The 18,088-nt window shown below is 40.6% G+C and overlaps 1 protein-coding gene across 2 annotated transcripts; it reads left to right on the top strand.

The window, feature by feature from the left end:
- The first annotated feature begins 9,284 nt into the window (after positions 1-9,284).
- On the top strand, positions 9,285-18,053 carry washc5 (WASH complex subunit 5). 2 transcript variants are annotated; one of them, XM_020937304.2, is made up of 29 exons: positions 9,285-9,438; positions 9,916-10,113; positions 10,198-10,343; positions 10,498-10,582; positions 10,692-10,792; positions 11,017-11,209; positions 11,301-11,453; positions 11,561-11,674; positions 12,045-12,216; positions 12,285-12,412; positions 12,862-12,991; positions 13,113-13,225; positions 13,663-13,829; positions 13,939-14,014; positions 14,094-14,204; positions 14,609-14,749; positions 15,108-15,188; positions 15,480-15,581; positions 15,661-15,840; positions 16,001-16,125; positions 16,208-16,370; positions 16,450-16,552; positions 16,622-16,701; positions 16,811-16,914; positions 16,997-17,126; positions 17,238-17,334; positions 17,409-17,562; positions 17,646-17,733; positions 17,815-18,053. In XM_020937304.2, exons 2-29 carry the CDS (start codon positions 9,928-9,930, stop codon positions 17,869-17,871), a joined length of 3,480 nt encoding a protein of 1,159 aa, XP_020792963.1. In that variant the 5' UTR covers positions 9,285-9,438; positions 9,916-9,927; the 3' UTR covers positions 17,872-18,053. The 2 variants fall into 2 exon arrangements, with proteins under 2 accessions (XP_020792963.1, XP_020792964.1); XM_020937305.2 differs by having other exon boundaries at positions 9,334-9,580.
- The last annotated feature ends 35 nt before the right edge of the window (positions 18,054-18,088 follow it).

The raw sequence follows: 18,088 nt of genomic DNA, 5'->3' as shown, positions 1-18,088 counted from the left end.
GTAAAATTCAGAAGTGTTCCCTAACTTTACTTGTTTTAAAAATTAACTCAAATTTACCATAAAATCTCTGAAATATGAATGGACCTAAAGCTCCAAAAGTGTATTCCTACATATGTGAAATTCCCTTGAACTCTTAATTATGCAAATACACTTTTTATGCTGTTTTATGACTATTTGTTGTGTTTATGTTCCCTCATTCAGACATGTAATGACACACACCCATGTTTGTTCTATCACTTTCACGCACCCAGTTGTGTGTAATTTATTTAATTTTTTTTTTTTTTTTATTACCCATTTTTTATCCATATTTACAAATTTACCTGGGACAGTCTCAGTTTTGAGCCCTATGTCCCCTGTCCCAGCAGATTTAACCAAAGCCATTAAAAAGAAATGTCCCAGGTATCCCTTTTTTTGACTAATTTTATACCTTCCAACTGTAAAGAAAGGCATACATTGTAATTTGTTTTGGTATATATATATATATATATATATATATATATATATATATATATATATATATATATATATATATATATATATATATATATATATATATATATATATATATATATATATATATATATATATATATATATATATATATATATATATATATATAAAAGCAGCTTTAAAACAAGAAGGAAATGTGACTTTACTGACTCACATGTTAGTCATGAATGGGCCAAGTGCAGAACAGTTCTCTGTAATTACGCATGTGTTTCACAATTTTGTTATAACCAACCACTCCAAAACCAAGAGTGTCCCAGTTTTTGATTTCGAAATTCTGATCACACTAACTCTGGGAAGAGTAATGATGAGTCAATAATGTATTTAAGGCATAATCACACCTGTAGAGTTTCCAACAGTGTATTCTTCTTCAGAGTAATGCTTACACAATGGAAACGTTTAGTCATTCATTTATGTCCCACTTTTTTTTTCTATTTTGTATCACAGCCCAGGACATGCCAGGGAACATCTGACAGGATAATGGTACCACAGTGCATCGGCCTGATCTTTTCTGGCATCTCTTTAAGCAGTGATGTGTTTTCACAGCTGCCACAGCCTAAAAGACTTAAAGTGACTTCTCACAAGTAGGGAAAAGTCCACAGAGGAATGTGAAGAAGCATTTCAGTCTCAGTATCTGCAACGCTCCGGTTCCCCATGGACCACTGATCAAAGACTAGAAGGATATTGCCACCACCTCCTTCTGTTGCTCTGCCCTGTCTCTCTCACTTTCTCCTGTCCCCCGTCTGCACTCACTTCTGTTATGTATGCCAACTGACCTCTTTCATCCTATATAACTGATTTATGAAGGAAATGAGGTTTGTGACTGACGCAAATAAATGGAAGTGCATCTTTCCCTCACCAGTGATCAAGTGCACTTTGTGTATGTGACTGGATTCAGGTACCTTAAAAATAACTTTTGTAAACTGTGTTGTCTGACATTCGCTTGAGCATATTTATCCAAGCTTATAAAAACTTCATAACAGTGTGATGACAAAACATCTCATCATTGCAAGAATAGAAAGACGCTGTGTTGTTTTGTGGATGCATTGTGACTGTTGAGCAGAGCACCAGATTTAGAGCAGTGGGGTGACTGAGCCAGGGCTGCACTCCCACTGCGTGATAATCGCAGCCGTGCCAATATCTCATTTGGATGCACCCAGGTCGGCATCAGTGTTTCTGAACCAGCCAGACAAACAACTAAACAGCCAAACTAACATTCATCATTTTCACATTTCTCACTCATTAGTTAGTGCAGACCAATAAACTGCAAGCAAAATTTATTCTGACTCTGAATTGGTGCAACAATAACCCCAATATACCCCTCCTTGAACCGTCACCTTATCGTGGTGGAGGGGTTTGAGTGCCCGAATGATCCCGGGAGCTATGTTGTCGGGGGCTTCGTGCCCTGGTAGGGTCACCCAAGGCAAACAGGTCCGGGGAGACGGGTCAGACGAAGAACGGTTCAGAAGCCCCTATGATGAGTGCAACACAGAGGCCAGTTACGTCGCCCGGATTGGCGTCACCGGGGCCTCACCCTGGAGCCAGGCCTGGGGTGGGTGCTCGCCAGCGAGTGCCTGGTGGCCGAGCCTCCCCCACGGGGCTCGGCCGGGCTCAGCCCGAAGGAGCGACGTGGGGCCGTCCTCACGTGGGCCCACCACCCGCAGGAGGATCCATATGGGGCCGGTGCAGAGAGATCTGGGCAGCAGTCGACGGCGGGGGCCTCGGCGACCAGATCTCCGGACATGGAGACTAGCTCTGGGGACATGGAATGTCACCTCGCTGGGGGGAAGGAGCCTGAGCTTGTGCGGGAGGTTGAGCGTTACCGACTAGATATAGTCGGCCTCACCTCCACGCACAGTTTGGGCTCTGGAACCCAACTCCTTGAGAGGGGCTGGACTCTCCATTTCTCTGGCGTTGGCCGCGGGGAGCGGCGGCGGGCTGGTGTGGGCCTGCTCATTGCCCCACAGCTCAGTCGCTGTGTGTTGGAGTTCACCCCGGTGAACGAGAGGGTCGCGTCCCTGCGCCTTCGGGTCGGGGACAGGTCTCTCACTGTGGTGTCGGCCTACGGGCCGAACAGCAGTGCTGAGTACCCGGCCTTCTTGGAGTCCTTGGGAGGGGTACTAGACAGTGCACCGACCGGGGACTCCGTTGTTCTCCTGGGGGACTTCAACGCCCACGTGGGCAACGACAGTGACACTTGGAGAGGGGTGATTGGGAGGAACGGCCTCCCCGATCTGAACCCGAGCGGTGTTTTGTTATTGGACTTCTGTGCTAGTCACAGTTTGTCCATAACGAACACCATGTTCGAGCACAAGGGTGTCCATAAGTGCACGTGGCACCAGGACACCCTAGGCCGGAGGTCGATGATCGACTTTGTCGTCGTGTCATCTGACCTCCGGCCGCGTGTCTTAGACACTCGGGTGAAGAGAGGGGCTGAGCTGTCAACTGATCACCACCTGGTTGTGAGTTGGGTTCGCTGGCGGAGGAGGAAGCCGGAAAGACCTGGCAGGCCCAAGCGTGTAGTAGTGAGGGTCTGTTGGGAACGTCTGGCGGAGCCCTCTGTCAGAGGGACTTTCAACTCGCACCTCCGGGAGGACTTCTCCCGGATTCCGGGGGAGGCCGGAGATATGGAGTCTGAGTGGGCTTCATTCTCGGCCTCTATTGTCAATGCGGCTGCTCGGAGCTGTGGGCGTAAGGTCTGTGGTGCCTGTCTCGGCGGCAATCCCCGAACCCGGTGGTGGACACCGGAAGTAAGGGATGCTGTCAAGCTGAAGAAGGAGTCCTATCGGGCCTTGCTGGCTCGGGGGACTCCTGAGGCAGCTGACGGGTACCGGCGGGCCAAGCGTGCTGCAGCCCGTGTGGTCGCGGAGGCAAAAACTCGGAGCTGGGACGAGTTCGGGGAGGCCATGGAGAAGGACTATCGGACGGCCTCAAAGAGATTCTGGCAAACCGTCCGGCGCCTCAGGAGGGGAAGCAGTTCTTCACCAACACTGTTTACAGTGCGGGGGGAGAGCTGTTGACCTCTCGACTGGGGACGTTGTCCGGCGGTGGAAGGAATACTTTGAGGATCTCCTCAATCCCACCGTCACGTCCTCCGAGGAGGAGGCCGAGGCTGGGGACTCGGAGGCGGACTCATCCATCACCCTGGCCGAAGTCACTGAGGTGGTTGGCAAGCTCCTTGGTGGCAAGGCTCCGGGTTTGGATGAGATCCGTCCTGAGTACCTGAAGTCTCTGGATGTTGCAGGACTGTCTTGGCTGACACGCCTCTTCAACATTGCGTGGCGGTCGGGAACAGTACCTCTGGACTGGCAAACCGGGGTGGTGGTCCCTCTGTATAAGAAGGGGGACCGGAGGGTGTGTTCCAACTATAGGGGGATCACACTTCTCAGCCTTCCCGGAGGGGGTCCGGTTTGGGGACCACAACTTTCATCTCTGCTGTTTGCGGACGATGTTGTCCTGTTGGCTTTCATCGAGCCAGGACCTTGCAGTGTCAGACCTGTTCCCACTGGGGCGGTTTTGCAGCCGAGTGTGAAGCGGCTGGGATGAAGATCAGCTCTTCCAAGTCCGAGGCCATGGTTCTCGACCGGAAAAAAGGTGGCTTGCCCTCTCCGGGTGGGTGGGGAGTCTTTGCCTCAAGTGGAGGAGTTCAAGTATCTCGGGGTCTTGTTCACGAGTGAGGGAAGGACGGAACGTGAGATTGACAGGCGGATCGGTGCAGCTTCGGCAGTGATGCGGTCGCTGTATCGGACCGTTATGGTGAAGAGGGAGCTGAGTCGAAAGGCGAAGCTCTCGATTTACCGGTCAGTCTTCGTTCCTACTCTCACCTATGGTCATGAGCTCTGGGTAGTGACCGAAAAGGACGAGATCGCGGATACAAGCGCTCGAAATGAGTTTCCTCCGCAGGGTGGCTGGGCGCTCCCTTAGAGATAGGGTGAGGAGCTCAGTCACACGGGAGGAGCTCGGAGTAGAGCCGCTGCTCCTCCACGTCGAGAGGAGCCAGTTGAGGTGGCTCGAGCATCTGTTTCGGATGCCTCCTGGGCGCCTCCCTCGGGAGGTGTTCCGGGCATGTCCTCCGGGAGGAGGCCCCGGGGAAGACCCAGGACACGCTGGAGGGACTATGTCTCTCGGCTGGCCTGGGAACGCCTCGGGGTCCCCCCGGAGGAGCTGGAGGACGTGTCTGGGGTGAAGGAAGTCTGGGAGTCCCTGCTTAGGCTGCTCCCCCCGCGACCCGGCCCCGGATAAGCGGACGAAAATGGATGGATGGATGTATATATATATATATATATATATATATATATATGTGTGTGTGTGTATATATATGTGTGTGTGTGTGTGTGTGTGTATATATATATATATATATATATATATATATATATATACTGACCCACTCAATACCCATTCAAACATTTTTGTACATTTACAGTAATTGCAATGCTGTGAGTGTGATATAAAAATCACAATTAGATTTTTGGCCTTTTTAAAAAGAAAAATGTTATTTGAAATCGATGTTATCTTGTTAATAAATGCATGTGAGAAATATAAAACATAAAACCATGTACAATTTTCATTTTCAAACAGTTTTAGACAATAACATCCAACATTTTGGCATAAACAAATGAGTTGTTGCTGTTATCCTATACAGACACATGCATGACTACACCCACACAGTTATATGCGGTTGAGTAAATGCTATGTGTGTGTGCTTGTCTTTTATGTAGAGCACAGCCTTGGATGTGATAATTTAATGTCCCTTCTTGACAGAGACTGACAGCTTTTGCAGAGCACTCCCCATCCATCTGGGCCTCGATGCCACAATGCACAAATCACATCTAAGTATATCAGGACGAACGGCGCGATGAAGGCTTTATGTGACAAATGGAAGTGGCTCTGTCTCACTGCAAGCTGGGCCCGGAGGAGCTCTGTGACGGGTGTAAATTGAGCTGATGCGCTCTATGTTACGGCAGCAGATTTCCAGTGGGGGAGAGGTGGAACAAGACGCATATTTTCTCAAGCCCATGGTTTACTTTGAATCACTGTTGTCGTGTTGAGGTCATCGGAGGTCATGGGGACATCACAGTTAAATTAAGTAACTGGAGATGTATTTCTCCATGAAAATATGTATCCAGTTATGCTGTGCATCTGCATGGTTTAAGCAGACTCACAGTATATAAATCAATATTTATCTGTGAAGTGCACCCTGCTATGAGGAGCCATTCATTTGATGTGTTACTGTCACATATTCATGTCTCATTAACTTGAGTGACAGTCTCAAGGTGCTTCAACCTTGTTATGACCCCACTGACATTCTGTGTGTAACTGTACACAAACCTATGCTTATGTTTGGACAAAAACTTAGAAAAAATATAATGAAAACTGTGTACAATGGTACAACCCCAAATTGATTCCAAAGTAAATGTACACAAATGGTTCTATGGTTGAAATATCTTTAACATTTAATTCTGACCAGTGATAGTTGTCTGTTTTGTTTGATAAAAATATATATATTCAATCAAAAATATATATTTTAGAATAATTATTCAACTAAAAATGTTATGTAGACCTACCATTTTTTTCTGTTTAAATTAACAAATTACCAGAATAAATATGCATCTTACAGATCTAGCCCAGGTTTAATGCGAGATGAAGTCCTCATCTTGGAAACTGAATTGTTAATGTGTTGTTTTGTCTATTTATTTTTGTAATTCATTTCCTTTATCCTAGTGTTGCAGAACTTTTAACCACGTAATCTGATTCATTCACTTACCAAAGTATTGAGAAAAGTTCATTTCATCCTCTTTGTTTGTGATCAGTTCAATCCTTTCCTAACCTTGTGCACTTTGAACATCTCAATCACAGAGTGAAGATCAGGTTCAATTACACATGCAATAACTTTTAGGTCTCCACAGGCCTAGAAACCATTTATATGCTAATAAGTATGACAGCAGTAATGAGTTGCAATAAAAAGACATCTGCTGCTTGATCAAAGCTGATATTAGAGCATTACCACCATCGGCCTCTGCTATTTGTCCTGAAAGCACTTGTTAGTTTCAGAACTACTTGTTGGAAGTGCTTTGACATCTTTTACCCAAGAAAGAATATCCCTTCATTCGGCCTTTTATTGCCTCACAGTTTAACAAAGAAAATTGTTTGAGCTTCAGCTTGCAGGGGTAGGCCATAGTTTGTTTGTTAGTTTGATAAAGTGCAATATGAATAGGCCGATATGACTCCTGTTGCATCGACTTTTCAGAACTTTCTTTTTGCTACTTTAAAGGTTAATCCCCCGTCCTCATTCTGTGCTTTGCATCTCCATTCTCTCATTTATGCTGACATAGAGTCCTCTTTCAATAATATATACATTTTTCTTCTTCCATTCTCTTGCTGCTTGAATGTCAACACCCATGCATAAACTATGAAAAGTGAGCTCCCTCTTGCATGGATTTGAGTTTTATGGCAGAGGTCACTTCTACAACTTTTCAATATAACTCATCATGAATCCAAATGAAATAGCCTTTTACATTATATTAAAGAACAATGATGAAGTAATCTTACTTTTGCAAATACACCAGCAACATAGTTCACTTTGTTGCAAATTTAGCATCTAGGACAAACAGCATATTATGCATCCTGTCTATAGGGATGAGCCGGAGAGTGCAGCTTTCACTTCAAGGGCCTGCAGAAAGATCAATGCGTAAGAATAGCTGTGGGACCTGACTACAAATTGAGCAGCCTTTAATCACCTCACACAGTTCACAGCGGTGCGAGAGTTCCCACCATGAAAAGGTTTAATCACTCGCCAAGCTGAATAAAGTCAACTAGCTGCTAATAAAAAGGGCATAGCTGACCTGAGGGTATAGCCACGTACACCGGTGTGCATTTGGGACATGCATCATCGGGCTTTCATACAAGGGCAATGGGCTGGGCCTGTTCAGATATAAACAATTGTTGTGAAACTTCAGGGTCACCACTTCAAATCAATATGTTCAGCATGAAAGATTTTAGAGTTATATTTCTGACAGATGCGTTTGCATTAATAATCCCCATTCAAGATCGAATAATAATTCATAAAACTATGGTAAGATTGAGTAAATTAAAGGCTATTATATTTAATAACCCAAGTCATTAATTTCAAATGATTTAACATATAGCTCCCAGGAGCGAACTGTCCTTGCACAAGCTTTACTGACAAATGATAATGGCTTCACCTATAAGCGTCAAAAAACAAATGAGATATAAATTAACTTTAGAGGAGAGGGCCATTCAGGAACCACTAAAGCCAGAGGTATGAAGTAGCCTACTTCAATTCAGTGGTCATTGAATATTTTATTTGCTGTAATCCTGTAGCAATGTTTACAGACCACCACCAATCCCTCACACAGATCACATTCATACAAGCAAACTGATTCAAGTGTATTGCCCAATAACACAATGGCACACACAGTAACATATGCACTGGCTGGAAATGGGCTCAAAGTCTCATTCCTCCTGTTATAAGAGGACCATCTGGACCACTCTCCACTGTACTTTATGTAAAGAAAATACAAAACATGAAAACCTCTATATAACTGCTATTAATTATTTTACACCACTGAGACAATAATACCCTATGCTGTCTTGTGCACTTGAACCAAGACAGCATTTGTTTATTAGATATATTTGAGAGCCTCATAGCAGTAGAATTCTTAATAAAAGGTGTGATGTTCTGAGCTCATTAGTAAATGCTTTCTTGATGCATCGAAGCACACGGAGCTAACCAGGCAGCGTTCAGACTGTGACCTTGTGTGATGGTAAATGGGTTATAAATCCTGTGGTGGCCACAGGGACCAAGTGTGTAGTTTGTAGACAACTGGGTCAATGAGAAGGCAAGCTATGAATCTAAAGTGCACCTGTTTCTGCTCTATCCCTAATATAAAATGCATTGGAATAATCATAGTTGTCCACTGAGATGACAGAATGTTTGCTGCTGTAGAGGTTAAATGCATTGCTCTTTGCTCCATGTGACATACCCCATTGGCCTTGTGTATTCCTGTCACACATGACTTTATAGCCAATGAACAAACCATCGAGGTCAGTGTCCTACACACAAGTTTCTCTGTTAATAAAGTGGAGGATCTAATACAACACACCAAATGTTTTATGCCTGTATAGGGTTTCCTAATCTCAATAATCCATCAATGGAATTGTCAATCTCTCACAGGTGTCAGGTAAAAAAAAAAAACATATAGGAAATGTACCCAGTGTATTATTATTATTATTATTATTATTATTATGATAATAATAATAATAATAATAATAATAATAATAATAATAATAATAATAATAATAATAATAATAATAATAATAATAATAATAATTTGGTTTCTGTAACCTTTGAAATCAAATTTTTGTAGAAATACCTACAGAATATAATTTGGGCACTCCAAATGAGCCTATTTCAAAACACATTTCTTTCGACTCTAGGAGAGATGCAAATTTAGGTTATATTTCTCAAATGCATGCTGTTAATGGGTTGTTGCAATCATTTCAAGATAGGAGAGCCTTTAATATGCAAGTGAAAGACGCTCTCGACTACTGGTGTTGTGGATCTTTATCGCCATCTACGGGTTTAAAAGTGAACTATAATCTATTTATGAAAAGGAGACATGTTTTGGTTAATTCCCCATTTTGTCAGTTAACCGATTAGATGGTCTATAGATAGTCTATATAATGTTGTTTTTGTATATATTTTTATATTTTATTATAAGCCTGTAAGAGTGTAGCAAAAATAAAAAAAATACTTAGTTACTAAACGGTGTACGCGGTGTGAGGAATCGAAGGCACCCGCACCAAAGTCATGTGATCGTCATGAGGAAGTAAACAGCTACAGCAGAGAGTATTTTAGTTCACAAATGCTTCGAATTAAAAGCAAATTAACAATCACATTTTAGGAGCAGGGTGCGTATAAGGCATGCATTTGACTGTCTGTTATTTAATTTTGTCTGTGCGAAGATTACGGGGGCTAACTGTAAATGCTTGACCGTGTAAATATATCAGTTTGGGATTCTTTTAATTTTGTGCCATTCATCGTCCAGCCCAGGTAAAAGTACTGCGATACCATGTACATGTGGTTTTGCTGCTTACTGTTCTTTCAAGTTGCTTGTTGAAGTAACCCCGCTTAGGTTAAACTTGTTGCTTATTGTATGTGCTGTGTTTTAACAGGCTGTTCAATTTGAGACGCATTTAATTATTTGATATCAGTAGGCCATACGCTTTAGATCTTATTGAACCTAGATTCACATATATACATAACAGGTGTAGACCACGGTGAGCAGTCTGAACACTGGGGATAGCAGCTCACACCTAACATTCATATTCATATCTGTCCACACTGTTATATGTAAATAACAGATATATCTCTCATGTTTTATGCAGAGCTGAAACATCATGGTGGACTTTTTAGCAGAAAACAACCTGTGTGGCCAGGCCATCCTCAGGATTGTGTCAAGGGGAAATGCTATCATAGCAGAGCTTCTTCGACTTTCTGACTTCATCCCACCAGTTTTTAGGCTCAAAGACAAAAGTGACCAACAGAAATATGGAGATATTATTTGTGATTTTAGCTACTTCAAGGTAAATTTTTACAGCTTACATATTTTCTAACATTTTCAACAAAAGTAGTTATAGAATGATTTGAATATGATGTGATCTGTCTAGGGCCCAGAGTACTATGAGGGGAAACTTGAAGCCAAACCTGAGCTCCAGGATCTGGATGAAGAGTTTAGAGAAAATAACATTGAAATTTTGTCTAGATTTTATCTGGCATTTGAGAGTGTACATAAATACATAGTAGACTTGAACAGGTAAACTCCTTTTGGTATTTCTGCTACATTCCATATGTCTGCAATATTATTAACATTAGCAAATATATATGTTATTATAGGTGTAGTTTAGATTTCAGACATCTTAATACAACAATACAACATCGACACAAGCCTTGTTTTGTGCTCTCTGCAGATATTTGGATGACCTACATGAGGGTGTTTATATTCAGCAGACGCTTGAGACTGTACTGCTCAATGAGGATGGAAAACAACTCTTAGTAAGAAGCATCATGCTGAAATTACTTTTTATTACTCAAGTACACCACATTTTCAAGTGAGGTTATAACATTGACATTTTTTAAGGCATGTCTTTTTTTCTCATTTTAGTGTGAAGCACTTTACCTTTATGGAGTCATGTTGCTTGTTATTGACCAGAAGATTGAAGGAGAAGTTCGAGAGAGGATGCTTGTTTCTTACTATAGATACAGGTGCTTTGTGATAGACTTCATAACCAGTTATTTTCATCTTTCCATTAGTATAACATGACATGATTAACATTATGCAATTTTGGGACAAGCACTATGAAAATTATCTTGAGTATAAGATAACCTGAACCTGAATAGAACACATCTTAGTGACACATATTTAATTAACCAGGAAAAATATATTTGTACAATATAGCTACCTCAACATAAACATCATGTGTTGTTAGTGCTACCCGTTCATCAGCTGACTCCAACCTGGATGACATCTGTAAACTGCTGCGTAGCACTGGCTACTCCAGTCAAACAGGAGCTAAGCGGCCTGCAAACTACCCAGAGAGCTACTTTCAGAGGGTACCCATCAGCACCACTTTTATAAGCATGGTGATAGGAAGACTGCGCTCTGATGACATCTATAATCAGGTCAGTAATAAGTGTATAAAACCCCATGTTTTTCCAATATATTCATGCTGTATGTTATTTTTGATTGTTTAATCATTATTTGGTTCTTCAGGTTTCTGCCTATCCTCTCCCAGAGCATCGAAGTACAGCTCTGGCCAACCAGGCAGCTATGCTGTATGTTTGCCTTTACTTCAGCCCCTCCATTCTCCACACACAACAGGCCAAGATGAGAGAAATAGTGGACAAATATTTTCCTGACAATTGGGTAAGTATACTCTTTATTGCTCTGTAAATATTTTACATGAAATACATCAAACATGATTGTTATTAGGTTTGCTTTTTGATGTCAGTTTTGATGTTTTGCCACTGCAGGTGATCAGTATTTACATGGGAATCACAGTCAATCTGGTGGAGGCCTGGGAACCTTACAAAGCCGCCAAAACAGCATTAAATTACACTCTGGACTCAGCCAACATTAAAGAGCAGGTATAAAACTGAAAGTTTTAATCAATATTTAATTAGTAGTCCAACTGTTTAGACCATAATTGTTTTGAAGGGCTGATAACCGTATGGAAGCTGTTATCTGTGTTTGCAGAATCCATAATGAGAACATGAGGGGTTATATTAAAAATGTGTGAATATAAATTACAACTTTAGAAAGAAAAGTTTCAAGAAAAAGTTTAGAAACTTACAATAGCCAAAGCCTGGGGAGCTATAAAAATGCAATGCTCATTCTAACAGCATAACAGGGACTAAATGCCTTGTTTAGTCTGTTGTACAGATGGTGCCTAATGCTTGTTTTTGCCAGCTGGGAGGAATACATTACTTTAACACTATCACCATGGTTTTGATGTAGGCCACTCGCTATGCAGCCAGCATCGAGAGCCTGAGACCCCAAGTGCAACAGCTGCTAAAGGAAGGCTTCTTACGGGAGGAGATCATCCTGGACAACATCCCCAAACTGCTCAACTGTCTGAGAGACTGTAATGTAGCCATCCGCTGGCTCATGCTGCACTCTGCTGAGTCAGGTGAGGAATGCAATTTGTTTAAGTCATGTTTTATTTTTTACTTTTGTAAATATAATTTTGAATTTCAGCCTACGACCCAAATAACAAGCGACTTCGTCAGATAAAAGACCAAGTATTGAATGACTCCAAGCATAATCCAAAGATCCTTTTCCAGTTGCTCCTTGACACAGCACAGTTTGAGTTTACACTTAAAGAGGTGAGTGTTATTTGTGGAATTTTCATCAAATTAAAGGTTCACTATGCTTGTCTACATGGACATGTTACTGAATTGTTCCACGTAATGGCATTAAACTTGTATGTCTTGCTTTATATTACAGATGTTTATTGCCAAAAAAATGCCTAATTATCTAAACTGTGGAAAATTCCACAAAAAGTTTCCATGTTCATAAATTTAAAAAAAAAGTATATATTTTTAAATCAAAATCAAGTATGAACACACTAGGATACACCTCCAAAGCCGTTATACACCATGTATACATGGCCAAACAATAAGAATTATTGTAGGTATTGCATATTAGTGTGTTGATGTAGCATATGGCTAGCCAATTTATCATTATGTGTGGACACCGAATTAAAGTTCTCATTAGCCATCCATTCGCCCAATCCTTCCTCATTGACTCAGCAGCTGTGTGGTTCCTCTTCCAGATGTTCAAGCAGATGCTCTCAGAGAAGCAGCTCAAATGGGAGAGTTACAAGAAAGAAGGATCTGAACGAATGACGGAGCTGGCTGAAGTCTTCTCTGGAGTCAAACCTCTGACGCGGGTGGAGAAAAATGGTCAGTGAACCACAACAGCAGAAAGTCAGAATAAAATCAAAATGTATTTTATTCTGTTCTTCCCTTTTTAAATATAAATCCATTTAAATTATCTGATTCGGCCATGTCCTTCTTTTCACAGAGAACTTGCAAGCTTGGTTCAGAGAAATCTCCAAGCAAATTGAATCTTTAAACTATGAAGACTCCACAGCAGCTGGGAGGAAAACCGTTCAGCTCATACAGGCTCTTGTTGAGGTAATAATTATTACAAACCTGTCTGCTCATTTTGAAAATTATTAAATATATGCTTATGTTTTCAAGTCAATCATGTGTATCTATTGCATCATTAGTTCTGATTGAATGGCTTTATTTTCATACAAACTACATTAAGTGAAACGTATTATGCTCGAGGGAAGAAACACACTATAAAATGCAAATGGTTAGATGAGCAGATGAGATGACTGTCCATAAAGTAAGGGAACCGTGATGTCACAGCTTATAAAATTGGAAATAAAAGAGAATCCAGGAACATTGAATTTGATTAGATTGATATATATTACCCTGGAGTGCTTTGCATAATTGTCTTGTGATTTTGAACATGCTAAAACACAAGTTGGAATTGAATTAATGATAAGGCAGAGTCAAGTGTGTGATTTGGTTTATTTCAACAACATTTTTTTCCTGTTGTTTAGGTTCAAGAGTTTCATCAGCTGGAGTCTAACCTGCAGGTGTGTCAGTTTTTAGCCGACACCAGAAAATTTCTGCATCAAATGATCCGCACCATCAATATCAAGGAGGAGGTCCTCATTACAATGCAGATTGTTGGGGATCTGTCTTATGCTTGGCAGATAATTGACAGGTTGGTACCACTTCATATTCACATATTTATTACGTATTTGGTAAATATTTGGAGATTATTAGATTTGCAATGACGTGTTCTAACAGATTATTTGGAATTGTAATTTTAGCTTCACAGCAATTATGCAGGAGAGCATCAGAGCCAACCCGTCCATGGTTACAAAACTGAGAGCTACATTTCTTAAGGTATAATGAAGAATATAATCAAATACATAGTGTTCTGTTTCTTGGTAATTCACCTCTCATTACTTTGCCTTGTGTATAGCTTGCATCGGCGTTAGATCTTCCATTACTGCGCATCAACCAGGCCAACAGCGCTGACCTCCTGAGTGTCTCGCAGTTTTACTCTGGAGAGTTGGTGGCCTATGTCAGAAAGGTACTGGTCACGACCTATAACGTTGGCTTACAAAGGCTTTCTAACTGATTTGCCTTGTAATATTTTAAATCAATTAATAAAATGTGTTAATAATGGTAAAATGTCAAGATGATGAGCACGTCAGTGTATTTTCTAAAGAAGCTGTGATCGCTGCGAAGTGAAAGGATACTCATGAGATTAGTAAAGCCATCTGTTCGCTAAAAATCTGCAAATAGCTGCTTTATGGATGTGTGCAATAATATTGAAATACCTTCTGGTGTTATCTATCACTGCCAGAGAGACTTTAAGTTTGAGAAATCACTCTGTTTTTATGCCACCTGCCTTAGAAATCAAATTGTCTAAACCCCTTAAACATACAGTAGAGGTTTTCCCTCAGTGACATTTTGCTTCCTTCTTGTTTCCAGGTGCTGCAGATTATCCCAGAAAGTATGTTCACCTCCCTGGCTAAAATCATCAAGCTCCAAATTCATGACATCATGGAGGTGCCCACACGCCTTGATAAGGACAAGCTGAAGGACTATTCACAGCTTGGAGCTCGCTATGAAGTAGTTATTTCTTTTAATATTTATGCAGCTTTCATTTCACAGTGGACTGAAAATGATTTAAATGAAGGCAGAAATCTTAAGATATGAAGAAAAATCAAAGACTGAGTTGTAAGATGTGAAAGGCAGCGAATTATGTTTAGATGAGGCAAACATAACTGGTGCCACAGTGATTTCAGAAATAACATTTTGATGTGAAATACAAATTGAAAAGGGGAGCAAACTATTCGTGTTGACCTATTTGATATGTACACATTTTCTTTTCAAAATGAAATGTACTGAATATCTTTTCATTTTATGTGCTATGTTTAAATAATATGTGTCAAAGATTATTAGTAATGTTTAATATTGTTTTATGTAGGTGGCAAAACTCACCCATGACATATCCATTTTCACTGAGGGGATACTGATGATGAAAACCACTTTAGTTGGTATCATAAAGGTAAGTTTTTCAATCAATCACTTACTCTTAATTGACATACATTAAAGGTGCACTATGTAACTTCTAATGTGGAAGGTCTACTATTTGCTTGTTTCCGTGGAGGTGTTATTTATTTGCTGGGAATGTTCCACAGTAGGGCTTTAAATATACAGTATCTCCCTTGCATTTGGTCATTTACAGTTGTTTTGTAACAATTAAGGTAAAACAGTAATATTTCCATGGAGACAAGCAGGTGGTGGACCCATGACCAGAAAAGTTACCGTGTTTTGCTAACTTTTCAACTTTGTTTAGGTGGACCCTAAGCAACTTTTAGAAGATGGCATCAGGAAGGAGCTGGTGAAGAGAGTGGCTTATGCTCTGCACAAAGGATTGATTTTCAACCCCAAAGCAAAGGTTCCACATCATTTTAATCAATTTGTGCCACTGCCCTGTCCGCTTTTAAAACACATTCATCATCCTCCTAATCTTGCAGCCCAGTGAGTTGATGCCCAAGTTAAACGAAATGGCCGCAACTATGGATGGCTTTTACCGGTCGTTTGAATACATCCAGGACTATGTCAGCATATATGGGCTCAAAATTTGGCAAGAAGAGGTATCCCGTATCATCAATTACAATGTGGAACAGGAATGCAACAGCTTTCTCAGGACCAAGGTCAGACTTTGTACACTAACGCATGCTTTTAGTCTTCCTGGTCACACCTGAAAATAGTGCACTAACATTAGTCCATCGCTGTGTAATCAATAAGACATGCTCTGGTTGCTCCCCTGTTCATTTAACAGACATTGATAGATTCTTTCTCTCTACCATTCAGATACAAGACTGGCAGAGTGTGTATCAGTCCAGCCACATTCCCATCCCAACCTTCCCCTCTGTGGATGAGTCTGCCACTTTTATAGGTCGTCTCTGCAGAGAAATCCTCCGAATCACTGATCCTAAGTATGACAGATTTATCAAAATAAGATGCAGATTATCACTAAATGTTTACTGACCCATCTCCCAATTTCAAATACTTTTCTAGGATAACATGCTACATTGATCAGATGAACACCTGGTATGATCTGAGGAACCACCAGGAAGTGACCAACAACCGACTATTCTCAGAAATCCAAAACACACTTGGTACCTTTGGACTCAATGGGCTGGACCGCTTGCTCTGCTTTATGATTGTGAAAGAGTTGCAGGTGATTTTGATTGTATTGGTTGGCTAAATTTCTACATAAATTCCTATATAATTAACTTGCATATTTTCTCAATCAACAGAACTTCTTGATGTTACTTCAGAAAACTATACTCAAGGACAAAACTGTGGTGGATATATTTAGAGTGATGCTTGGGACTGTTAACCCAGTTCAGGGTATTGTTGGTACGTGCTTGTCTGTAAAAATTATAAATATATTAGATGTTTTCTGTTGTAATTATTCCTCTGCTGTAGGTAATGCCAGCAAGGTGTATGCCAGTGCAGTTGCCAAAACTCAGAAGATCTGGGGCCCATATCAGGAAGCCATTATGAAGGTAAACACCTTTAAAAAAAAAAAGCTGTTTTAAGAAGGACAGCTGCAGTTGGCACATATAGACTAGTTTGTAAATGATCCCATACAAACTATCGGAATGCTTTTTACAGGTTGGTCAGATGCAGATTCTCAGACAGCAGATTGCAAATGAGTTGAATTACTCATGCAAATTTGACTCGAAACACCTGGCTGCAGCTTTGGAAAACCTCAACAAGTCAGTGTATGATTCTCACCCCACACTAAATGCTTCATTGCATAGTTTAACATTTTGTCTTTGTTTCCTGTTCAATTTTCAGGTCACTACTAGCTGACATTGAAGCTCACTACCAGGATCCGTCTCTGCCCTATCCCAAAGAGGATAACACCTTGCTTTATGAAATTACGGCATATCTAGAGGGTGCTGGCATTCACAACCCACTCAACAAAGTACAGACACTGCACATATCTTATTCTCTTGAAATCAATCCTAAATTTATTGTCATCTTTTATTATTATTATTATTATTTTATTATTATTATTATTATTTTTTTTTTACAGATTTACATCACCACAAAGCGCCTCCCTTACTTCCCCATTATAAACTTCTTATTCATTATCAGTCAGCTGCCTAAACTTCAGTACAACAAAAACCAAGGTATGTTTTAGTTTGTCTAGTTTTATAATGCTGAATTGCCAAAATAGAATTTTAAAAGTTATGCTTCCGCTAAGGCATGACCTGCAGAAAAGCCACAGACCCTGTTGACTGGGTCCCCCTGGTTCTTGGGCTGCTGACCCTGCTCAAACAGTTTCACTCAAGATACACACAACAGTTCTTGGCTCTTATTGGCCAGTTTATCCGATCTATCATGGAGCAGTGCACAAGGTAACATTTTACTAATTTGAAATTAATCAGCTCAGCAAAAGCCTTTAAATATAAATGAATGAAGTTATTGATTTTTATTATAGTCAAAAGATTCCTGACATGCCATCGGATGTGGTGGGAGCACTGATGTTCTTAGAGGACTATGTCAAATATACAAAACTCTCTCGCAAGGCACATCAATTTTTTTCTTTAAAATAAAACATTGAATTTATTAGAGATAATTGTAATGAACTGTATATTTTTTCTCCCCAGGTGGCTGAAGCTCATGTGCCCAGTTTCATCTTTGATGAGTTTAGAACTATATTATGAATCTGTCATAATGTGATAGAAAAAAACTTAACATTAACATAAGATTTGCCAATAATTTTAGTCCTAACCAAACCATTTCATCCTGCTTTGCACTTACAAATGCATTCCTTTGCCATCATGTGCCAAAATGACTTACTATAGGCTCATTAAATATTGTATGTTAATAAAATCTTATAAAATGCTTTAAATGTTCATTATTATATTAACTGAAACTGCC

This window comes from Boleophthalmus pectinirostris, unplaced genomic scaffold, assembly GCF_026225935.1.
Source record: "Boleophthalmus pectinirostris isolate CB_2022bp ecotype Guang Dong unplaced genomic scaffold, ASM2622593v1 HiC_scaffold_6, whole genome shotgun sequence".
In the NCBI taxonomy this organism is placed as follows: Eukaryota; Metazoa; Chordata; class Actinopteri; order Gobiiformes; family Gobiidae; genus Boleophthalmus; species Boleophthalmus pectinirostris.
This window is presented reverse-complemented; position numbering and strand designations above follow the sequence as displayed.

What these genes read in the sequence shown, in the direction of transcription:
- washc5 (XM_020937304.2), top strand. Translation starts at nt 9,928, where the DNA reads ATGGTGGACTTTTTAGCAGAAAACAACCTGTGTGGCCAGGCCATCCTC. An exon ending in CTTTAGTTGGTATCATAAAG is followed by an intron (nt 15,189 to 15,479) that starts GTAAGTTTTTCA and finishes AACTTTGTTTAG; the next exon opens with GTGGACCCTAAGCAACTTTT. An exon ending in ATACAAAACTCTCTCGCAAG is followed by an intron (nt 17,734 to 17,814) that starts GCACATCAATTT and finishes TTTTCTCCCCAG; the next exon opens with GTGGCTGAAGCTCATGTGCC.